The 22493-nt window shown below is 41.4% G+C and overlaps 1 protein-coding gene across 7 annotated transcripts; it reads right to left on the minus strand.

Moving 5' to 3' along the window:
• Positions 1-689: 689 nt before the first annotated feature.
• LOC103098465 (zinc finger protein 501-like) lies at positions 690-17677 on the minus strand. 7 transcript variants are annotated; one of them, XM_016430922.2, is made up of 5 exons: positions 17360-17677; positions 16700-16770; positions 16072-16198; positions 9456-9584; positions 690-6091 (listed from the first exon to the last, which is right to left on the minus strand). In XM_016430922.2, exons 2-5 carry the CDS (start codon positions 16730-16732, stop codon positions 4812-4814), a joined length of 1569 nt encoding a protein of 522 aa, XP_016286408.1. In that variant the 5' UTR covers positions 16733-16770; positions 17360-17677; the 3' UTR covers positions 690-4811. The 7 variants fall into 7 exon arrangements, with proteins under 7 accessions (XP_016286408.1, XP_016286410.1, XP_007483518.1 ...); XM_016430924.2 differs by having other exon boundaries at positions 9456-9581; positions 17360-17676; XM_007483456.2 differs by having other exon boundaries at positions 9468-9584; positions 17360-17675.
• Between the last annotated feature and the right edge of the window lie 4816 nt (positions 17678-22493).

Below are 22493 nucleotides of genomic sequence, written 5' to 3' on the forward strand. Positions count from 1 at the left end.
GGGAAAGGGGTGAGCATATTAGCAGCTGGAGGAATTAAAACATACTTGTCTCAAAGGAAACTGGGAATACTAAGAAACAAAGAAAGACAGAAGTCAGCCAATACTAAGGTAAAAATACTGGAAGTTAAAAGTTATGTATGAACAAGGCCAATTTTACCAGGCTTTAGAGTGCTATATAAAAAGAAGTACTGATGTATCATAAGGTTGAAAAGAGGACAAGTTGTGAAGTGCACTGAATAACAAATATATGTTTTCTCCTAGAGGTGCCAGGGAACAACCACTGGTGTCTATTGAAGACAGAGGTGATATGGTTAGATCTGCAACTTAATTAAACGCATCTGAAGAGTTGGAGAATGGACTTTATAAAACATTAGAGAATAAGTAAAATATAAGAGAAACTTTGGGGAAACATTGTCAGAGTTAAAGGAATATAGCAATGGAAGAGCAAAGTGAAATATGAGTTTCTATTTCCTTGGAGATCTCCGTTTAGGAGCTGTATCCCATCTGCCCTTCTATACCTTGCTACATCACTGGTAGAGGAGCCTCTCTTGAGACAGGATTCTTAAATTGTTTTCTTTCCAGAGGGGCAAATGAGGCTCCAAATTCATTAGATATGACTATGGTCATTCTGTTAGCATGGCAGCCACCAAAATCCATAACTATGACCCAAAATAAGTCAGTCCGGGCCAGACTTTTAAAAATGTTTATTCTGTCCTAGCAAAGACAATTAAACACATCTCAAATATTGGAGGGAAAGGAAAACAATGGCAGAGTTGGGACAACAAGACAAGCGAATCATACAGAGAGGCAAGAATCCACTTTCCCATATAAGCTCTGATGACACTTCCTTCCAGCCACCAACTTTCTTTCCATTTCTTTCTAGTGAAACCCCCAATTCATCGGAATGGATCACAGAATTCCAAGGTGAAAAAGAACCTTAGAAATCATCCTGCTCAACCTCACTTTAAAATGAGTAGACTGAATCTCACAGATAATGTCACCTATTACCACAGGTAATAAGTATCCAAGTAATTATCTGAACTTAGTTCATTTGAATTCTGAATTCTGTGCTCTGGTTCTAACTTCTCTAGTCTTCCTAGAAGCCTAGAAAATATCATCTATTGTGTCCCATACAATGTTCATAGGCCTCACCTCCACCCTTAACCCCACTATATTACTTGTAAACTGTCAATAATAAAGGCAAGAGGCTGGAGGCCAGGGCCATTTTATAAATAAGTAGTCAATTCTGAGATGTGGTGAATGGAGCTCCAACCATCAACCCCAATGGCTACTCTGGTAGCAGAAATTTTACCGTTAGAGTCTTATTCCATTGGGAATAAATTTTCTAATGTCTCTCTCTCTCCCTCCCCCAAGAGAAATTAAGATCCCTGAAAGTGGAGCTTATTGTGGTTGTGTCTATAAATCCCTTCATCTAGTGGGCTGCCATTGCATATAGTAGGCACTTGAAAAATATCTGTTGAATTTGAAGGTCTTGAGGGTATTATACCCTCTCAAGGCCCCTATTAAAATAAAATTACTTCTGGGAGGGGCAAATCTTCGTAAGGTGGAGAATAGGTTGCCAAAGGGCTCAAATTGTAGACATGGAGGAATGGAACAAGAGAAGGGCAGGGGAAGGCAGGGCTCCAAAAAAGTGAGGGGTAGAAAGGCTTTAATGGTAGGATATGAAAAACAAATGGCCTAATTAACATTTTTGCCCAGTCTCTTGGAATCAAAAATTTTCAACAAGAAAGGGCCCTTAGAAATCTCAAGTACAAGTCTCTCATTTCAGATGAAAAAACTGAGCAGAGATTATGTAAAAATTTCCCCAGAATCATAAAACTGGTAAATCTATGAGGTCATTTTCAAACCCAGGTCTTCCTAATTCCAAAGCTCAATGGAGTAGAGCACACTGCCTCAAGGAGTTATTTCAATTCTACTCTAATTTCATAATTTCTGTTTCTACCTTATATACCTATAGAGGTACTAAGATGCAAGCCTTTTCTTCTCCATCACCTGAAGCCTATTTTCAAATAATTTGGCACGCTATCCTTTTGGGTGCAATGGGACTTGGATCATAGGATTGGATCATAGAACCCAGCAGACCTGTTATGGGATAGGGGTTTCTCAAACAGGGCTGCTCCAGCTAAATGAGTAGATCATGTTTCCTTCTGGGCAAGATACTGGAGAAGCTGTATTTTCCGGTTACATCCACTAGGTGACAAAATGACTGGCATAATGACAAATTGGCACAGCATTTTAGTGAAAAATATCTGTGCCCAAGAGAATATTAGAAAATACTTCCCTTCTGTGAGAATTGAAAATATTTCTACCCATATATATATATTTTATAAAGTTTATTGGAAAGGGTAGACAACTATTCCTCTAAGTAACCTGACTACGTGGTGCCTAGCCTGCATGTCTCTTTCTCTTCCCCCCCTCACCTGCCTCCTCTGTTCTCTTCTCGATTCTCCCCAATTCTTTCTCAACTCTCCTGCTCAGAAGCCCCAAACCAAACAGTACGTAGAGGGACGCAAAACCTGGCACAACTATGCTACCTCAGGAATGTTTGATGGACAGGCTACTCAGGAGGGGAAGAGGATAAAACTTCCTTGACACACACTTCCACCCCAAATCCAAAAATACTCAGTCTAGATGAAAGTATTTGAGAATTAAGCATAGATTCTTTAGGCCAATATGATCATCACAATTTACCTAAAATTTAAATGCATCTGTTTTCATTTGGTTATTCCTAAATTTCTGTGGTACCAAGTCTAGATAGAAATTTTAGGGCAGAGTAAATAGGTACTGAGATAAATTGTCCCTTGTGGAGGGCAGGGTAGGTGAGCCAGATCCATTCCTCTTCCCAAACCAAAGATTCTTCTCCCCAATGGTAACATGTAGGCCTTTCAGTGGGGCACTGGCCCCAAAACGTAAAGACAACCACCCAATTGCCTTTGGCATGTCCACATGACCTTTTTGATACACATATTCTGTAATTTCTACCTTCTGAAATGCAGATTTCTTAGGTAGAGATTAATAAATGGGATCCTTCTACAAGCATCTTGCCCAACCCCATTAGTTCCCAAATCCCCAAGTCTGACTCTCTACCCTTCACTCTCTGAGGGACAGTTCATTTTTCTCTCTTTCCTGCTAAAATTTCTAACCTGTTGTGATACCATAAAAATTTAGACACAACCAAATTAATGCAGGTGCTAGGGAAAAGAAGAAATTAGATGATGCGACTATTTGTCGTAAGTTTCCTGTTGATGTTTATCGACCAAGAAGGTTAGAGCAGTAATGGGAAAGAAGCGTTTTGGAAGAGTTCTCAGGAAATCAGAATTCAGAACAGCTTTTTGGTGGAAGAATCAATTTTAGTTTTAATTGGATTTAGTCAGCCACCTTCTCCTCCTCCTTGATCACTTTTATTAGCCTTCTTAGTTTAAGGATCATCTATAACGCCAGACTTCCAAACTCCTCACAGTTTTTGGGTATTCACCTCATTTAGAAGATAAGTTATGACCAGTCTGGAGTAGGACCAGTTAAGACAGCTAAGTTGGAAGGGAAAAGAATGAGTAATAGGGAATGAAAAACAGATAATCTCTAGATTTATTATTAGAGAAAGCTGTAACAAGAAGAAAAAAAAGAAAAAAGTTGAATGCCAAATCTCTTCTTTCCCAATCCTACAATACCTCTTTTAACTCCATTTTTTATTCTCTTAGCTATTCCCCTTAAGGGTGAGATTTCCCCAAATAGTAATTGAACAATTTTGTATTTGCTTTCTGATCACTGGGATTACCCATACTTCCCAGGGAGCAGGATGGCAATAGTGAAAATGTAAAAAAGACTTCAGCCATTGGAAGCTTCTTAGTATCACCTTTGGGTGAACACTGCTTTGGGAAACTGATTCCTACTAGTAACTTTACTTAGGCCAATTGCCCCAGAGTTGTAACATTCCTGCCTAGAATGTATTTAACCTATTTTGAAGGAAACCAATTCATTCCCTCTAACTTCTCAATCTCTTCTTCGACCAGGTGGTACAGTGGAGAGTGCAGGTTCTGATTAAGGAAGACCTGAGTTCAAATCCAGCCTCAGTCACGTATTAGTTGTGCAACCCTGGGCAATTCACTTAACCTCTCTTTTTTGCCTCAATTTCTTCAACTATAAAATGAGAATAACAACAGCATCTGCCTCCCAGGGTTGTTGTAAGGATTAAATGAGCTGACATTTGTAAAGCACTAACAAATAGTACATAGTAGGTACTATATAAATTCTAATTCCTTAACCCCTTTTGCTAGGTCCCACCTCTAGTTCTCACAGAAGAATATGGCATGAATTATCTGGACTAAAAGAGACCACAAAGACAAACTGGTTTAAAATAAAAACAAAACACCTCTCATTTTATAAATGTGGAAACTGAGATCCAATTAGAGGAAGGGATTTACTCAAGGTCAAACCGCCAGCGCCTGAGCTAGGTCTTGAACCCCAGATCTCCTGATTTCCAGTAGAAGGTTCTTTCCTCTACAACCACTTTGAAAAACTCTTAAAGATTCCCTTCAGGAGTAAAAGAAGCAGAAAATAACCAATCGGCCATTTGGGATAGGAATCAGCCCCTGGAGACCCTGCACAATGCTAAGGTCAGGAAGTCCTTCCCATCTCATTCTCTTGCCTTCCCCCCCCCCCGGAAGTCTTTCAAAAGGAGCTATTGCCTCTAGTAAGCCATAAGCTGCGTGAGGGCAGAGACCCTTCGTACCCCAATTATCTTTTAGGCAAACTAATAAGTATTTGTTGCATTGAATTTGTGGGACAGGAACTTAAGCCTCTCGCCCTAGCCTGGCAATCCCAGTGGAAGCCACCCCTCCCACTCCCTCCTTCTCCATCCCATGGAGTTTCTGGTGTGTGAGAAGGTTGGTCCTCTGGCTGAAGCTTTTCCCGCACATGCCACAGGAATATGGCTTCTCCCCCGTGTGGACACGGCGGTGTGTAATGAGGTAGGAGCGGCTGCTGAAGCTTTTCTTGCAGTCGCCGCAGCGATAGGGGCGCTCCCCAGTGTGGCCCCGCTGGTGGATGATGAGGTGCGAGCTCTGACTGAAGCTCTTCTCACAGTCTCGGCACTTGTAGGGCTTCTCACCTGTGTGGACTCGCTGGTGGGTGATGAGGTTGGCCCGATGGCTGAAGCACTTGGCACAGTGGCTGCACTTGTAGGGCTTCTCCCCCGTATGAATGCGCTGGTGCTTGACGAGGTCTGGACTGAGGCTGAAGCGTTTGCCACAGTCTCGACACTGGTAGGGCTTCTCTCCTGTGTGAACACGCTGGTGCGTGACCAGCGACGAACTGCGGCTGAAGCCGCGGCCACAGTTCCCACACGAGTAGGGCTTCTCGCCTGTGTGTGTTCGCTGGTGCGTGACCAGGTCCGAGTTGCGGCTGAAGCACTTGGGGCACTCGGAGCACTGGTAAGGCCTCTCACCGGTGTGTGTGCGCTTATGGCGGGTAAAGTCAGAGCTGTGGCCAAAGCGCTTCCCACACAGGGGGCAGCTGAAGGGCCTCTCGCCGCTGTGCGTGCGCTGGTGGCGGGTAAAGTCAGAGTTCCAGCCAAGCAGCTTGCCGCACTGAGGGCACTGGTAGCTTCGCTGGTAACTAGAGAAGCTGGAGAGGTGGATGAGGTCTTTGCTGCTGTGGGAGCACTTGTAGGGCTTGGGGAAGCCTGGGGATGGCAGTGGGGTAAAGTCCACAGAGCAGGGGATCAGCTCCTTGTTGTCTGACGTGCACCAGTAGATGATCTGGGCCGGGGCAGCTCTGGAGGTCTTATTTCCATCCAGCAGGGCTCCCATTTCTTCCAGGCCCCTCCAAAGCCTGGGCAGAGTCCCTGGCTTGTCACCTACTGGAGAAGGGGAATGCTCTGTCTGGGTTCTGGAAAGTTGCCCTTCGAGGGCCCCCACTTCTTCTAGACTTTTCCAAAGCCTGGCAGGACTCTGCAACTTGTCCTCTCCTGGAGAAGGTGAACTATCCATCTGAGGTCTGAAAGGTTGTCCTTCAAGAGCCCCCACTTCTTCCAGGCCTTTCCAAAGCCAGGGAGGAGTCCTGGGCTTGTCACCTGCCAGGAGAAGGCAAATGCCAGAGTTAGAAGGGGGAGGGTCGTTTGTGAATCATCTCCCTAATCATGTGATCAGGATTCAGTGGGCTCTCTGGTCAGCAAATCTTGGAGTTAGATATTAGTATATGTTTTAACCCCATTAGAATGGGAATTCCTTGAGGGTACTGACCGTGCTTTTGCATTTCTTCGTTACCTCAGTATTTAGCTGTGTCAGGAACACACTAGGCACTTAAAAAATATTCTTTCACTGACTACTCTGTTGCCTTGAGTTAAGTTACCAGAATCTACACTTAATTGGAAAGCAACATCCACCCAGGACAAAGTTGTTAGAAAACTGAAAAAGGATCAGAGATTTAGAGCTAGAAGGTATCTTAGAGATTACCAGGTCCAAAAGTCTCATTTTATAGATGCAGAAACTGAGACTTAGAAAAGTTGTAACTTTCTCACAGGTCAGGATTTGAACCCAGGTCTTCCTGACTCCATTACCAGTGCTCTATAACTGGGAAAACACTATGAAAAAAATAAATAAAGGGAGAATTAACCTATATAATCTTAAACAAAAGGTCATTCTAAAACTATTTCTGTTTCATTCAGTTTGGACACAAAGATGATTAGAGCTTAAAGGGACCTTAGAGATGGCCTGACCCAAGTCATCTTCCAATTGGGGAAATGATTAATGAGGAAGTGATTTGCCCAAGATTACACAGTTCAGTCACACAACTAAGACTGTCATGGCTGTGATCTTCCCACTATATCCACAACCTCAAGGGAGCATCATATGAAAATTCTGACCTGCTTAATTTCCCAATTCTGGCTAGCTCAGACTAATCTGAGATCCCTTCAAGATCATATAATCATATGGTTCTAATACTGAACGAGGATGCATTCCCAAAATACCAAAGAACTGGTGAGAATAAGAAGAAAAATCATGAGAATAGGCAGAAAAGTATCAAGATGCTAACCAGCCTGAAATTAAACACTTGTTAAATGAAATAATGTTTAAAGCAGATAGTTTACATATACACTTAAGAAAGAATTGACATAATCAGATAAATGTATCACATTATCAAGAGGTTCAGTAATGTTAAAAAAAAAAAAGAATTTATCCCAAATGTTTCTTCTCTCTGGGGAAGAAATGACTTTCTCTTTGTCCACAAAAATGGGTATGCTTAACATTCTGGGAATTCACACTCAACAAATTCCTGACAGAAGTAACTGGAAAACGATCTAGTTTCCCCATCAAGCCTCTCTCACCCATCAAGGGATGATGAATGGTACTTCCTCTGAAACAAATGAAAAGCACAAAACTAAAAAAGATGGGCTTTCTTTCTCTCTAATCTTGCTATCTTTCCTAGTTCATCCCTCCCTTCCCTATGTATGGGAAGAGGGTAAGGAGAGAGAGTTGAGAGTTTTGGTTTGGTTTTTATTTCTAAGTCCATGTACTTTTATTTCCTTGTACTTTTTGCTGGACTGAAGGATAGAATGGAAAAAAGAGAAATGATGTCTATCAGACCAGAAGGAACACTTAGTTCCACTTCTAATCTGATAGATGAGGTAAACTATCTCTCACCCAGGGTCACACAGTGGATGAGCCTACCAATCCCCACAATTCTAACATACCAATTTATCTCCTGAGCATAGCTGGTACTGAAGCCAGCAAAAAAAAAAAAAAAACAGAGAATCAAGAGTAATTTAAACTTGAACTTGAGACAAGAGTTACCATAGAGAATCAAACATTCCCTAAGGTGCTCTAACAACCAATTTTTATAGACTCATAGAATCCTAGCTCTGGAATAGTTTAGAGACCATTCTCTCAATCTACTTCATTTATAAATGAGGAAACTAAAATCCAGAAATATTACACATTCAGTAAGTGGCAAAGCTAGGATTTGCTTTGTTTTGTTTCTGAGAAGGAGTCTTCCCATATTGTCCAGGAGAAATTGAGGAAAATACTCATAAGCTAATCATACTACTAACTGACCCAGGGAATTGAACCTATCTATTTTTTACCTGGGCCAGTTCATCCCTCCTCAGGTAGCATGGTTTCCTATTCCCTCTCCTAAACATACATTTAAGGACCCACCACACTGATGTAAAATAGTGAGAAAACCTGAAGGGTACAGCTCCCTGAAGCTCAGAACTCCAGAGATTAAAAGATATGCCAGTTCTAACCTCCCTAGTGGATAGGATCCCAGATGAGTACAATTATGCCTAGCTCAGAGATAGAATCTGAACCAGCCTCTTCAGGCAGCAACTCTTTTGTTATTCCCATTATAGCACTGTGTCTCCCACATAGGGCAGCTAGGTAGCACAGTAGAGAGAAGGTTGGATCTAAAATCAGGAAGATCTGAGTTCAAATGTGTCATCAGACACTACCCATGTAAAACAGGGCAAGTTTCCTCATCTGTAAAATGAGGATATTAGCACCTACCTGCCAAGGTTATTATCATTGCTATTATTATTACTGTAAGGAAAAAATGAGATAATATTTATAAAGCATCTTGCAAACCTTAAAGCAAGATAAAAACACTAGCTATTGTTACTATTGGGCTAGCTCTGGACAAAAGCCAATAAGGTAACCCTATACAAACTTTTAAGACCCTAAAATATCCCCATCACCAATCTGCCTTTGGAGCCCCTGTTCCTTTCTATGTTGCCAGGAAATAGATCATTAGAAATATTTTCAGTTTGATAACAAAGATGGGGTTATTCTGAATTCACTATTGAAAGTGTAACTCATTCCTCTGAGGGAAGAAGTGAGGACACTGCATGAAACTCCTCTTCCTTATGTTTAATGGCTAGACCAATTTACCAAATTAACTGAATCATCTATCTTAAAAGGGAAAATATGAGATATAGGAAAAGTAAGTTTAACTTGGGATCCAGTCTTGGGGAAAGAAAAATCTATGTTATTAAGTAGCCATGAGACCAAAGATTTAGAGCTTGAAGGATCTTAGACTTCGTTGAAATCAACTTCCTCATTTGACAGCTGAGGTAGGCAAACACAGAAAGAAAGGTGACTTGCCTAACATTACACAGCTGTTAACTAGTCAAGATGAGATTCAAACCCAGGTTTTCTGACTCCCTGAATTCAGTACTCTTTCCACTTCACCAAGGCAAGGTGAGAAGCGCTGAGACAGATATAACAGACCCAGGACAAAATATGACCCAAGGCAAATTGTTTTTCTGGCAAAGGGGCTTTTAAAGGAAGAGGGTGTTGAATAATATTGTCCCCATATGATAATTGTGATCAAAGTTAAAATAGATAAGAGATATGATTTAGGAAGAAATTTATTTTTTCTCACAGTTTTTTCTCCTAGAAAATGAACATCCCTCCCCAAGTTCCTTTCTTCCTTTTTGCTACCTGTCTCCTCACCAGTACAGAAGAACAGGATCCTTCTCCTTTCTGGAGATCCCAGGCAATCAGGTAACCATGGTTCCTCACCTCTTTCTAAGCATAAGATGAGCTCTGGTTTAGGGAACGAAAATCCTGCTTTAAAAGAAAGAAAAATAGATCAGGGACTTGGCTCACCATTCAACCAATTCTGCTCTCCCCATCTCCTCTGGATCTCTGAAAGCCCAAAGTCAGGGAGTTTTTCAATTTTGACTCTTCTTTCTTCACCTAAGATTCTCTACATCCTCACCACTCCTATTCCCTCAACTTCCATTGACTCAGTTCCCCTTCCCCTCAAAAAAAAAAACAATTTAATGGCTCCCCAGTGCTTAATACAAAACTATGGCTCATTAGAAAAAGAATAGAACTTAGACATTATCTTGCCTATATTCCTCATTTTGTAGGTGAGAAACTGATGCTCAAGTAAGATCAAGCTCAAACTTCTGGGCCTGACACCTGAGGCCCTATGAAATGTACCCCAATCTTACTTCCCCAGGCTTCTCTATCTGAACCTCCCAATCTGGAAAAACTGGACCATTTGCTGTTCCTACAAAAATGTGGCTGGAGCTTTTTTGGCTCAAAGACTTTGCAGACACTAGTCTCCTCATATGAATTGTTCTCCCAATACTCTATCTGCTTACCTGAATTATATAGATTCTTCAAGGCCCAGATCAAGTTCCTCCATATCCATAAAGCCTTCTCTAATCATTCCAATCCATAGAAATCTGTCAGCTAGATATCTATAGCATTTTCTATCTAGACTAGGAATTCTTAACCTTTTCTGTATCATGAACCTCTTTGACATTCTGGGGAAGCCTATAGATCCCTTCTCAGAATGATGTCTTTAAAAACAATTGATAATTGAAGGAAATTATAACATTTCTTATATGTTAATAAAAATAATGATGTAAATCTCTGTCTATCCAAGTAAATGGACCCCCTAAAACATATCTAAGCCAAGTTAAAATCTCCATTACCTAAACCAGGTTAAGAACCACTAGTCTAGTCCATAAAAATAACATAGCATAAACTGTCCATTTCCCCAAGACTATACATTTCTCAAAGGCTGGTATTACATCTTGTGCTACTGTCCCCTTTGCACCTAGTACCTAGCACAATACTTTACAATTAAGATGTATTTAATTTTTTGATTCACTGATGAAGAAAATTGGGATTGTTTGGGAGAGAGTACTAATATCTGAGAAGAGTATTCTGGAAGACAGTTTTCATATTGTCCTATATAAACTGTTCCTTAGTGCCTGAAACACACTAGATTGGATGGATCATGAGTTTGACCTAGTGTGGCACAAAGTCTTATTACAGGCACCCAAAGACATTAACCATCTCAGTGTATATTGCCCCTCTTCACTGGAGAGTCTACAAAAGGAAGAAACACAACTCTGGCTTCATTCTCCTCACTAATTTCAATTCATGAGTGAATCACTTCGACTCTATTATCCAGTTGAGTCTGTCACTTACACATTTCCAAACCTCTAACCCTCGATTACTCCTACCCTACCTACTTCTGTACTACTCATATGCTGCTAGAGGGAGTCCCAAAACATTTCTGACAAAGTCACTACAAACTTGTTATCTGGGTGCTCATTTCAGCAAGGCAAGCCCAATCCTCATTAATTTGTTCTTTATCCCACTCACACAACAACTATTGCAATTTTTCTCTTTTCCTCTCAAGTCAAACAGAAGGATCATTCTCTTAATTAATAACCTCACCTCATACTTCACCAAAGAGGCCCTTGTCTCCCTATCACCTCATCTCACTGACATTTGTCTGTCAATTACCTCCTCCTTCACTCTGGCCTCTGATAAAGAGATGGCCAGTCCCTTGCCAAGAAAAGTCCCTATATTTGCCATCCTCTTCCATCTACTTCAAAACAAGTTCTCCAGTATCATCACCTCTCCCTATCAATCCTTCTCTACCAATCCCACCTCTCTCTCTCTCTCTGTCTCTCTCTGTCAATCATTCCCTCTGTCAATAACTCTGTCAGTCTCTCTACTAGTTCCTTCCCTGATGTCTAGAAACATGCTGCCTCCAATATACTTGAAAAAAAAAAGTTCAGAGGACAGCTGGGTAGCTCAGTGGATTGAGAGCCAGGCCTAGAGGTGGGAGGTCCTGGGTTCAAATCTGAACTCCAATACTTCCTAGCTGTTTGGCCCTGGACAAGTGACTCAGTTGACCCCATTGCCTAGCCCTTACCACTCTTCTGCCTTGGAACTAATACATAATGTTGATTCTAAGGCAGAAGGTAAGAGTTTTAAAAAATTGTTCACTAGACTCTACCATTCTCATTAACTATCAATATTGTATTTCTCCTCCCCTTCTCAATTAAAATCTTTGAAAAAGTCTGGCTTTCTTACTAGCTGCTCTCACTTCCTCCATTCTATCCTTTTTTTTTTTTAACCCTTACCTTCCATCTTAGAATCAATACTGTATATTGGTTCCAAGGCAGAAGAGCAGTAAGGGCTAGGCAATGGGGGTTAAGTGACTTGCCCAGGGTCACACAGCTGGGAAGTGTCTGAGGCAAGATCTGAACCAGTATCTCCCATCTCTGGTCCTGGCTCTCAATCCAATGAGCTGCCTCATTGGTCCCTCTAACTCTCTTTTAAACCTTCTACAATCTGGTTTCTGTCATCATTCAACTAAAACTGCTCTCCCAAAGTCTTCAATAATTTTTTAAATTGCCACAGCCCATGGCTTTTTCTCAATCTCATCCTTCTATTACAGCATCTAATAAAGTTAACCATCTTTGCAAACAAAATGGCTCTGGGTTTTCATTGCACTGCTCTATCATAATTCTCCTACATGTCCAAATGCTACTCAGATTCCCTTGATGGATCTTCATCCATCATACCCACTTACTGTGAGTATACTCCAAAGGTCTCTCCTGGACTTCTTAACTCTTCTATCCTTATTCTCTCTCCCTTGCTAATCTCATCAGTTCCCAAGGTTCTTATCATCTCTATAATGATTGATAATATGGACCCAGCCCTAAATATTCAGCTCTAGTCTTTCTCCTGATCTCTAGATTCTTATCACCAAAATACCTTTCATTTCAAACTAGATGTCTTGTAGACATCTCTAATTCAACATGTCTAGAACAAAGCTCATTATTTTTCCTTCAAACCTTTCCCTCTTCCAAATTCCCTTATTTCTAATCAATAATACTCATCCTTACATTCATGTAAGTGGAAAACCTCAGTGGCATCTTCAGCTCTCACTCTCATTCAGAATGTATGTTGCCAATCAGTTGCCAAATCTTGTGACTACCTGCAAAACTTCTCTCACATACATGGCCTTCCCACCTCTCACATAGTCACCACCCTAGTTCAGGTTTTTATCACCTCTCATTTTCTATAGCAATAACCTCCTTAGTTCCTCTGCTTTAAATCTGTCCCTATTCCAGTCTGCCAAAATGTTTTTCCTAAAACACAAGTCTAAATATGTATACACACATACACATTTTCTATGAATTCCAATGATTCCCCATTTCCCCTAGGATCAAACACAAACTCCTATTTGCCAATTTAAAGTTCTTCAGAACCTCGAACTTCTATTATGTCAGTGTTTTTGCATATCACTCCATATTCTAAAGTCTAGCTATATTGGCCTACTTGCTAATCCTCACACATAATGCTTCATCTGCTGTTTCTGTGTATTTTGACTGGTTGTCCTTCATGCCTGGAATGTTCTCCTTTTGCATATCTACCTTTCAAACTCAGTTCCATATTTCCTTTTTCAAGAAGCCTTTCATGGTCTTCTCCTTGGCCCCCCTCCCAGTGCCATCCCCCTATAACCTGACCTTACATCTGCCATATACATATATATGTAGGCATATATATATATACCTATATATGTGCATGTCACACCTCACCCTATTAGAAAAGTTCCTTGAAGTTCCTTGAAGGCATGGAATATTTCAATTTTTTTCCCTTGTATCCCCAACACCCAGCCCAATGCCTACCTAGCATGTCATATTCAATAAAGGCTGGTTGACTAACTGACTCTGGATCACTAGGGGCTAGTGGGGATGGGTCTTAGAAACAGAGACTCTTGGATTTAGGAAAGTCATCTAGCCAGACCCATTATTCATTAACTGTTTATAATGTCTATTATATCCTCAGATTTTGTTATCCACTTGAACAGCTTTATTGACAGAAAATTTAAAGCTTCTAGAGGTCACCCAATCTACTTCTGGTCAATGCAGTGTTAGGAAGCTTTTCCTTATCCTGAGCTAAACTCTGCCTCCCTGAAAGCACCCTCCCATGAGCTTCATTCTGCTTTCTAGGAACAAGAACATTTCTAATCCTTTTTATCCATAACAACCTTCCAAATATTTGAAGACAGCTAGCTTTCACATAGCTAGTTTCACATAGATTTATTTGAAATTCTCTCAACTCTCTGGTGGCTCTCTTCCCAAAATCAATTTTAGCTTCTGAGTTTCCTTTCTAAAATGTGTTTCCTAGGACTGGACACAACATTATAGAAACTATCTAACTAGGACAATTACCACCCTTGTTCAGCACTAGTCAGTCTTCCTGGAGTTGAGAAGACCAGGATTCAAATGCAGCTTTTGACACTTTGTAGTTATGACTGGGGACAAAGCAGATGCAATCACATCTACCTCATATACTAATATATATGTATTTCTATATACTCATATATAGTATGTATAATTATTTTTGCTAATTAATGCAGACTAACCATGGTGAAAACAGCCAATGTCAAGTATTTATTAGTTGATTACTGCACTACTTGTCAAGTACTATGATAAGCATGGGAATACAAAAAACATAAAAATTGTCCCTGTTCTCAATTAACTCATATTCTCATTGGCAAGATAATAGAAGATAACCAGGTTCATACTAAATATATAGAGAGTAAATGGGTAATCAGAGTGAAAGGTTGGGAAAACAGAGAAAAGTTTCTTACATAAAGCAGGATTTGAATTGAATCTTGAAGGGAAACTAATAGATGGAAATGAGGAGGGAGAGCATTCCAACCACAGAGGAATGCCAGGGCAAAGGCAGAGAGATGGGAGATGTAAGGTCATGTTTAAGAAAAAGTAGACCAGTATGGCTGGATTAGAGTTCATGGAGAAAAGGAATATGTAAGAAGAAGAAAAAGTTAGGACAGGTTGTAAAGAGCTTTAAATACAGGACTTTATATTTGACCCTGGAGGTTAATAGGGAGCCAGTGAAGTTTAAAGATGAAAGGGGGGAAGGGCCACAAGAATAACCTCATGCTTCAAAAAAAATCACCTTGGCATCTGAGTGAAAGATGAATTGAAGCTGGGAAGAGATGAGGCAAAGAGACCAATTAACAAAATCTGATTGATGTTGAAACTGGCCTTTGAAAGTGCCAGGCTACTTATCTTAGTCTCCTTATATAAGATTATGAAGAGAAAAGGGAAGGGAAGATGGACCACAATACAGTGAAGAAAATACTGAGCCTTTAGTCAGAAGATGTAGACTAAATCACCTAACCTCTTTGAGTCCGTTTCCCCATCTATAAAATATAGATAACAACTGCCTGACCTCGTAGTGTTATAAGGAAAGGCATCCATAAGTGTGTTATGGAAAATGGAGAAAGAAATGGACTAATGAAAAGGGGAAAGAAGAGAATACAACAAAGAAATAAAAGAGAAGAATTAAAGATGAAAGAATCCCCAGGTCTCCTTGACTTCAAAAGTAATTGATTAATATTGATACCAAAGATTTAGAAATTGAAAGGTCCTTATAAACCTCTAGTACAACCAAATCATTTCGAAAATGAGAAAAACAAAGTCCAAAGGACTTGTCCAAGGGAGTTTCAAAGGATGTAACAAATCAGGACTTGAACACAGGTCCTCTGACTCCAAATTAAGCATTTTTTCCACTATGACAGTCCCTTACTTTATACCACCTGAACAGGGGTGCTGACAGTACAATTTTACTTTTCTCTTTATACCCAGTGCCAAGCAAAACGACAGGCTCATTGAATTGGCCCTTTGAGATTTTGATTTTATCTACTCACTCAACCCCTACTGGTAAAATGAGGGAATTGAATGAAGATGTCTGATCTCCCTTCGGGTTCAAATTCAATTCAGACTTTGCTTTGGGGTAAATAGATTTGCTGACTCAGTTGGCCTAGAGCAACTTGGGATAGCCTAGACTTCTAAGAAAAGAGAAGGGAAGTGGGAGGAGAGAAGAGAAAGAAAAGGGAGACCAGAGAAGGGAAAGAAGGGAGAGGAGAAAAAGAAGATGAGTGAAGAGAAGGGTCACTATTAATGAAGAGTCATCCAGCTAAGGCTATCTGGATACCAGACAAGAAGTTTTAGAGTTTAGCTGCTTAATTAAGAGGTCTAGATTCCCAAGGAAAGAGACATGAGATTAATATTGACTTCAGGGGGCTTAAATGCATCCATGTAAACAATAAGATTTTTTAAGTCCTCTGTACAATATATTGTATATAGTTCATTCCAACTAACCCTGTCCAGTTATCAGTCCACTTGGAAGGAAAATGTCAGAGAGCACAGGAAGTTAATGAAGGAGGATTAGGATTTCTAGGACAAGAGAAATGAGACCTCACCCACAGATTCCAGGTTCTGGTAGTTTTCCCACATAACATCCTTGTAGAGTGCTCTCTGAGCACAGTCCAGGTGCTTCCATTCATCCTGGGAGAAAATGACTGCTACATCCTCAAAGGTGAGCAGCCCCTAAAACAGCCAAAAGAGGAAAAGATAGGGATGGGGAGGAAAGGAGGTGAAGAGAGACTCACACAAGGGGGTAACCATGAGGGGCAGATCAAAAAGGGGTAGGGGGAAAGAAATAAAGAAGAATAAGATGGGAAGGAAAGAGCATAGAGGTAGACACAAAGATGAAGAAGAGCCATGTAATTATTTGTCTTTATCCATCACAGGGAGCAGTACTTTGCACTCAAGGTGTATTTAATGAATGAATGTATGAATCCCCACTGGATGCCCAAGAAATCTTCCCCTCACTTTATCCTAGGCTTCTGGGCCAGCTGGGATAGGGCTTGAGAAGGTATGAAGAAGAGTGAACTGGAGGAAGCAGAAGCTTTCTCAACCTCAAACACACACAATCCCTTTCCCACCCCCACCCGATCACACACCCCACCCCAGCATACCCAGGATGGAATTGAGGAATGTCAGGGGCAAAGGAAAGTAAGAGAGAGGAGTGAGGGGTCCACATCTCACCTGAGCCCCATTTGGAGGGGATCTGGATACCATGGCTGTTTGTAGGGAATGGAGCTGAGATGAAGGTCAAGCTGGGGGGAGGAGACTGAGCCATCAGAGAGGACTCCCCACCCTACTCCAACCTCCTTATCATGCCCCACACCCCAGAAGCCCAAGGAAACCCCTCCCCCTCACACATTTCACCAAATTCCCACCCATCTCCCCTCCAAAGTATCATCTGCTCATTCGCTTCCTTCCTTTCCTCCAGTTCTACCCCCAGCCTCCAGCCTCCTCTCGGATGCAACCCCACTTTTCCACCTTCCAATCTTTACGTGTTCTCAGACCCTTCCCTCTGGAACCCCACCGCCCCCACACTTCAGCTCACCGCGGGGTGAAAATCAGTGGGATGAGGATGGGCCAGACAAGGGAAGAAATGTTTGAGTGAAAATGGGGTAGGAGGGTTGGGGAGAAGCTGGTGGCTGGAGAGACACAGGAGGGAAAGCAGCCAGGTCTCCCGGGGAAGGTGAGCTGTCAAGACAGCCCAGGGCAGGTCTAGGGATGGGGTAGCAGTAAGCCCTTCCTACGTCGCCGCCCCGCCCCCTAACCCCCCAACCCCCAGCCTTCGTCCTCCATTCCCTCCCTCGACCTTTGCCTTATCAGCCATACTCTCGCTCCTCTCACCTTTTCTGGCCAGGACTTCTCCTCGCGGTGCCCACAAGCAGGCAGGCAGGGAGCCGGGAGGAGGCGGGCACTGCCGGGGACAGCGACCGAGCCGGACAAGCCCAAACCGAGAGTCTGGAAGGAACCAGAGAATGGGTCACGAGAGAGAGAGCAGCCAAGAGACAAAGGCCCCGGCCCGGCCCAGCCCTGGAACCAGGAGGGCAGGGATGAGTGTCCGGGTCTGGCGGTCCGTAGACTGTGGCGGCCTCTCTAGGGCGCACTGACCGGTCTCGCTGCCCTTAACTCCTACGAGTCCGGTCCACAAGAAGAACGGAGGAACCGGGGGCGGGGCATGGGCGGGGGGAGGAAAAAGGGCGGGGGAGTGGGAGGAACTGCGACTGTGGGGCGGGCAGAGGAACTAGTGCTGGGGACCGGGGTAGAGGGGCTTGAGGAGGAGGGCGGGAGAGATAAGAAAGGGCAAGTGGGAGAAGCCTCCTTGAAGAGGAGGAGGGATGGGTGAAGGAAAGTAGGAGGGGTTGACCTGCCGCCACGTGCTCTGGGAACAACTTGAAGGCTTGGGGTACTTAACTCCCCGCTACCTAGCCGATGAGACCTGAGGAGTTACAGAAATTCGCATTTGCCAGGACACGTGTAAAACCCCGTGGAATTGCTCGGTGGCTACGGGAAGGGGTGGGGGAGGGGAGGGAAAGAATAGGATTCTTGTAACCAAGGAATAATGTTCTAAATTGACTAATTAAATAAATTTTTCAAAAAAAAAAAAAAGAAAGAAAGAAAGAAATTCGCATTTACTCCTTTGAACTGTGCCCTTCTAGCTGAGTTCCCCGGTTCTTCTTTCTCCTCTGACATTGTCGCCTCTACGTCAACAAATATTTATTCTGCCTGCAGCCGGGTGACTCAATGAACAGAGAGCCAGGCCTGGAGACAGGAGTCCCTGGTTCAAATGTGGCTTCAGATGTTTTCTAGCTGTGTGACCCTGGGTAAATCACTTAACCCCCATTGCCTAGCATTTACTGCTCTTTTGTTTTAGAGCCACTAACCGGTATTGCCTGTAAACCTACTTCAATCACCTCACCCCCTTCCTTGAATTCCTTTTCCCTCTCTGTCCCCATAACCTCCCTTATTTCTCTCTTCTTTCCCCAGCCCTTTACCTCCTCCAAACCACTTCTGGGTCTTCATCCCCACTCTCCTCTCTATCTCTCCCCTAACCTTCTCCCTTACTCCCCTCTTCTCCATTTCACTCGAGGCCAAAATCTTGCCCCACTTATTTAACTGTCAAGATAAAGGGAAAAGTAACAAATTTTCTTACCTACTTCCTCTGCGTGTGTGTGATTTCAATAACATTTCCTTTCTCCTTTCTTCCAGTTTATAGTTAAAAATGAAGTTGAGCAAGTATAGCCCAATGGACTGGAAACTCTTGACCCATCCTTCACAAAAATATACAGTTGACAAGCAGTCCAAGAAATAGCCCCCCTTTTTTTCAAAATTAATAGCTTTTTAAACTTTTATTTATTATTTTAACAGAATATTTCAGGGTATCTCAACCTCTCCCTCCCCACCCCCAACCATAGAAGGTATCACCTGACAAAAAGGCATGTGTATATATAGTCTTTCAGGTTCCTATTTTTTCACTTCATTCTCTGGAGGTTCACAAGTTAATATTCAATTATTAATTCTTCATTATTTCATGTAGGTCTTTCCAAGTTTTTTTGTTCTTTTTTAAATTAACCTGCTCCTCATTTCTTATAGACTTTATTTCTAAATTCTTTCGAAGGAATATACCTGAAACTTTATTATTATTAATTTACCCACTTATGATCAGACAGGTAAACTAATCAGATACCATTAAAAAGAGGTGAAGGATTTTTGGTCCTTCCTGGCATGACTGGCTAAGTTTGCTGAAAGATACAAATTTCAAAACAGATTCACAAAGGAAAGCAATGTCCACAAGGAAATAGGATGTATTGGCTATGAACAAATCAAGCCAGATTCACCTAAATTATACCTTTTTTTTTTTACAGAACTACTTGATATCTAATAAAATGTTTATCGAATTGAATATTTGATAACTTCCATGCAATATAGTCATTGGAGAGGATGGTGAAAAATATGGCTCCTAAAGAAAGCAAAGGGTTGTGGACTCACAGAATCCTGATAATAATGAGATATGTGCAGCAGCACCCAACAATATATGCTCTTGAAGAATAGAATCCAAAGGATTGTTTCCTGGATTGAGTTATGTAAGAACCTAATAACCTAGGGTTTGTTGATTTGAACATGGAGGGGATTATATATTAATAGAGCATACATAGCAGACATGTTTTCTTTTTCTCCCCTCTAAACTTAAAAGAATTGTTGCTCAGTAGTTTAATCAATAATTCAATGATTCCTCCACCCTTAACAACTTGATGCTAATGGGTGTCTCCCTTTGATTGGAGATATATAAGGGGTTTTGCCCTTTGAAATAAGTGCATGTCCACTGGTGCCAGACAAGACAAGGAATTTGTGATTAGCAAACTAAAACTAAGGGGGATTCACTCTCTCACTTGAGAAGCCACTCCCTCCCATGGGGCCAGCTCAGGCTTTTTTCATTCTTGCCATCACTCTACATGCATCCCTCATCATCTTTTCCCTTTCATCTTTCTTCTTTCAGAGAACAGCAAGGCTAAGTATTCTCTTTTTTCCCTCAGAGGAAGATATAATTCCATGTGGCTTTAAAGAGAATTGCACAATGTTCCTGAACCTTACTCCTTTATGTAGAGGAGGGTAGATTTCTAATTCCTTGGGCAGTGTAGTCCAAGAATCTATCCTAGCCAGAGAATGAAGATTTCCTGGTAGCACTAAAATTTTAGATTTGCCTAACCCTAAATTTTAGAGTTCCAAAGATCTAGAGTTTGGGAATGAAGATTTCTAGAAAGAAAAGTAATTGTCATGATATGGCTTGTTCCTTGGAGAAAGAAGATGACCCAGCTTGTTCTTGAATAATATCCTCCTTAGTAAGGAAAGCCAGTGAATCACTCAGACAGTACAGGTCCTGTGAAAAGGGGATTGATGGCTTGTTCAGCAGCCTCCACCATATGATCACCTTCAGTAGAGAAAGTAAACCACAGTGTGCTCTAATGAATTTGGGGGTATAGGATTGGTAAGAAAAGGAACTCATAATTTTTAAAATTTTATTTTAAAACCCTACCTGGATCTCTTCTAACACAGAAGAGTTAGTAATGCTAAGCAATTGAGATGACTTGCCCAGGTCACACATCTAGGAACTGTATGAGGTCATATTTGAACCCAGGGCCTCCCATCTCTAGGCCTGGTACTTTATCCATTGAACTGTCTAGCTGCCCCCACTCACCAAAACTGAAGGGTTGTTAGGGTCCGGGTTATCGCCCACTACCAAGGAAGACCAGTAGACAATGCAATTAAGCAAAAGGGTCGTTTATTGATCTGGTGTGCACCAGGGGAGCTCAGCATAGGAGTTCCAATTGTAGCTCTTGAATGCATACCCACCGGCATGTATGGCCCCCAAGTCCTTATCTGGTACATACTATTGTTGGAACCTTGACATGTTTATGTTTTCCATCAAGGGTCTGCTTACGGATGTTCTGAACTTCCAAGGCTGGGCAGTTTCCTGCTCAGGCCTCCCTCAGGGTGACCTTCTGGAATGATACTCATTTATTCATTCATTTCATAACCACAACCACAACAAAACAGTTGCATAAATTGACACAAATGAGCATTTGACATTATGCACTTATAGTCTACCACCATTCTACTTAGTGTTTCATAATCTTCAGAAACCAGGATAAATAACTTCATTTGACATGAACCTTGATGTCTTTGGTTATTCTTGGAGAGCTCAAAGTCTTGGAGGCTTGTTGCTGACTGTGCAAAAGGCCTAAACTTGAAATAAATAATTGGAAGAGAAGGTAGATGATTTCAACACACTTAGCTTTTTGTTGTTGTTGTTACCTTTCCAAACTCATTCATTTGCAAGAAACATCTATGATCTTGAGGCCAGAGGAAATTAATTAATTAATATAAGTTTTGCCTATGGTCTGGTAAGTGTCTAAGGCTGGATTTGAATTCAGGTTTTCCTAACTCCAAGCCCAGCACCATGCCACTGAGCTGCCCCATTGTATGTGACCTAGGTGTCCTTAAATCCTTCTCTGCTGGGCAGAGGAGATACTGGGACCTTAATCCCTTGTCTTTCTTTCCCTGGTGCCACCTGTGGATCTCAGTACTTGCCTGTTGCTATAAATTTATCAGGCATAGAAGGACTGTATTATAATAATCGGTTATATAAATAGAATTGAAAAGAGAAGTCTGAGTCCTGGGATTGGGATTTTTCAGGCGTGGGTAGGGAAAAGCAGGGAAAGGAGCTGGAAAATGATGGGAGAGAGGTTAGGAATTGGAGGGAAAGAAAACTAAGGGTGGGGCAGAAATGAATTAATAAAATGAATATAAATAGGAGGGAAGGTGGGCCTCATGAAAATCAATCAACCAACAATTGTAAGCACCAACTTTGCTCTAGGCACTATGTTAGGCATTAGGGATTCAAAGAAAGAAATGAAACAAATCATGGTACAGGAATGTAATGAAATATTATTGTGCTGGTAGAAACATTGAACATTTACAAATCCAGAGAAGCATGTAATAATTTATGTGAATTAATGCAGAGTGAAGAAATCACAGCCCAGAAATAATGACTACAAACGGTAGGGGCACCACAACTCACAAGTGAATATTTTGAAATTATGAAGAAGAAATGCAGCTCCAAAGAAAAGCTATCAGAAGACATTTTTCACCCCACTCCTTTGCAGAAGTTCACAGGTGTCAAAGATTGTATGTAGTGGTAACATCTTTTTTTTTAGTTTTACCTGATTTTTTCTTCTTGTTTAAAAAAATCTTAGTTCCTATATCAAATCTTTATATTAAATTCTTAATAATAAATAATAAATTCAATTTCATCTTTTTTTCAGTTCTGTCTGACTGTGAGCTCATTTGGGGTTTTCTTGATAAAAATGCTGGAATATTTTGCTATTTCCTTCTCTAGCTCATTTTACAGATGAGGAATTTAAGGCAAACAAGGTAAAGTAACTTATCAAGGGTCACCCAGTTAGTAAATATCTGAGGCTAG

This window comes from Monodelphis domestica, chromosome 2, assembly GCF_027887165.1.
Source record: "Monodelphis domestica isolate mMonDom1 chromosome 2, mMonDom1.pri, whole genome shotgun sequence".
In the NCBI taxonomy this organism is placed as follows: Eukaryota; Metazoa; Chordata; class Mammalia; order Didelphimorphia; family Didelphidae; genus Monodelphis; species Monodelphis domestica.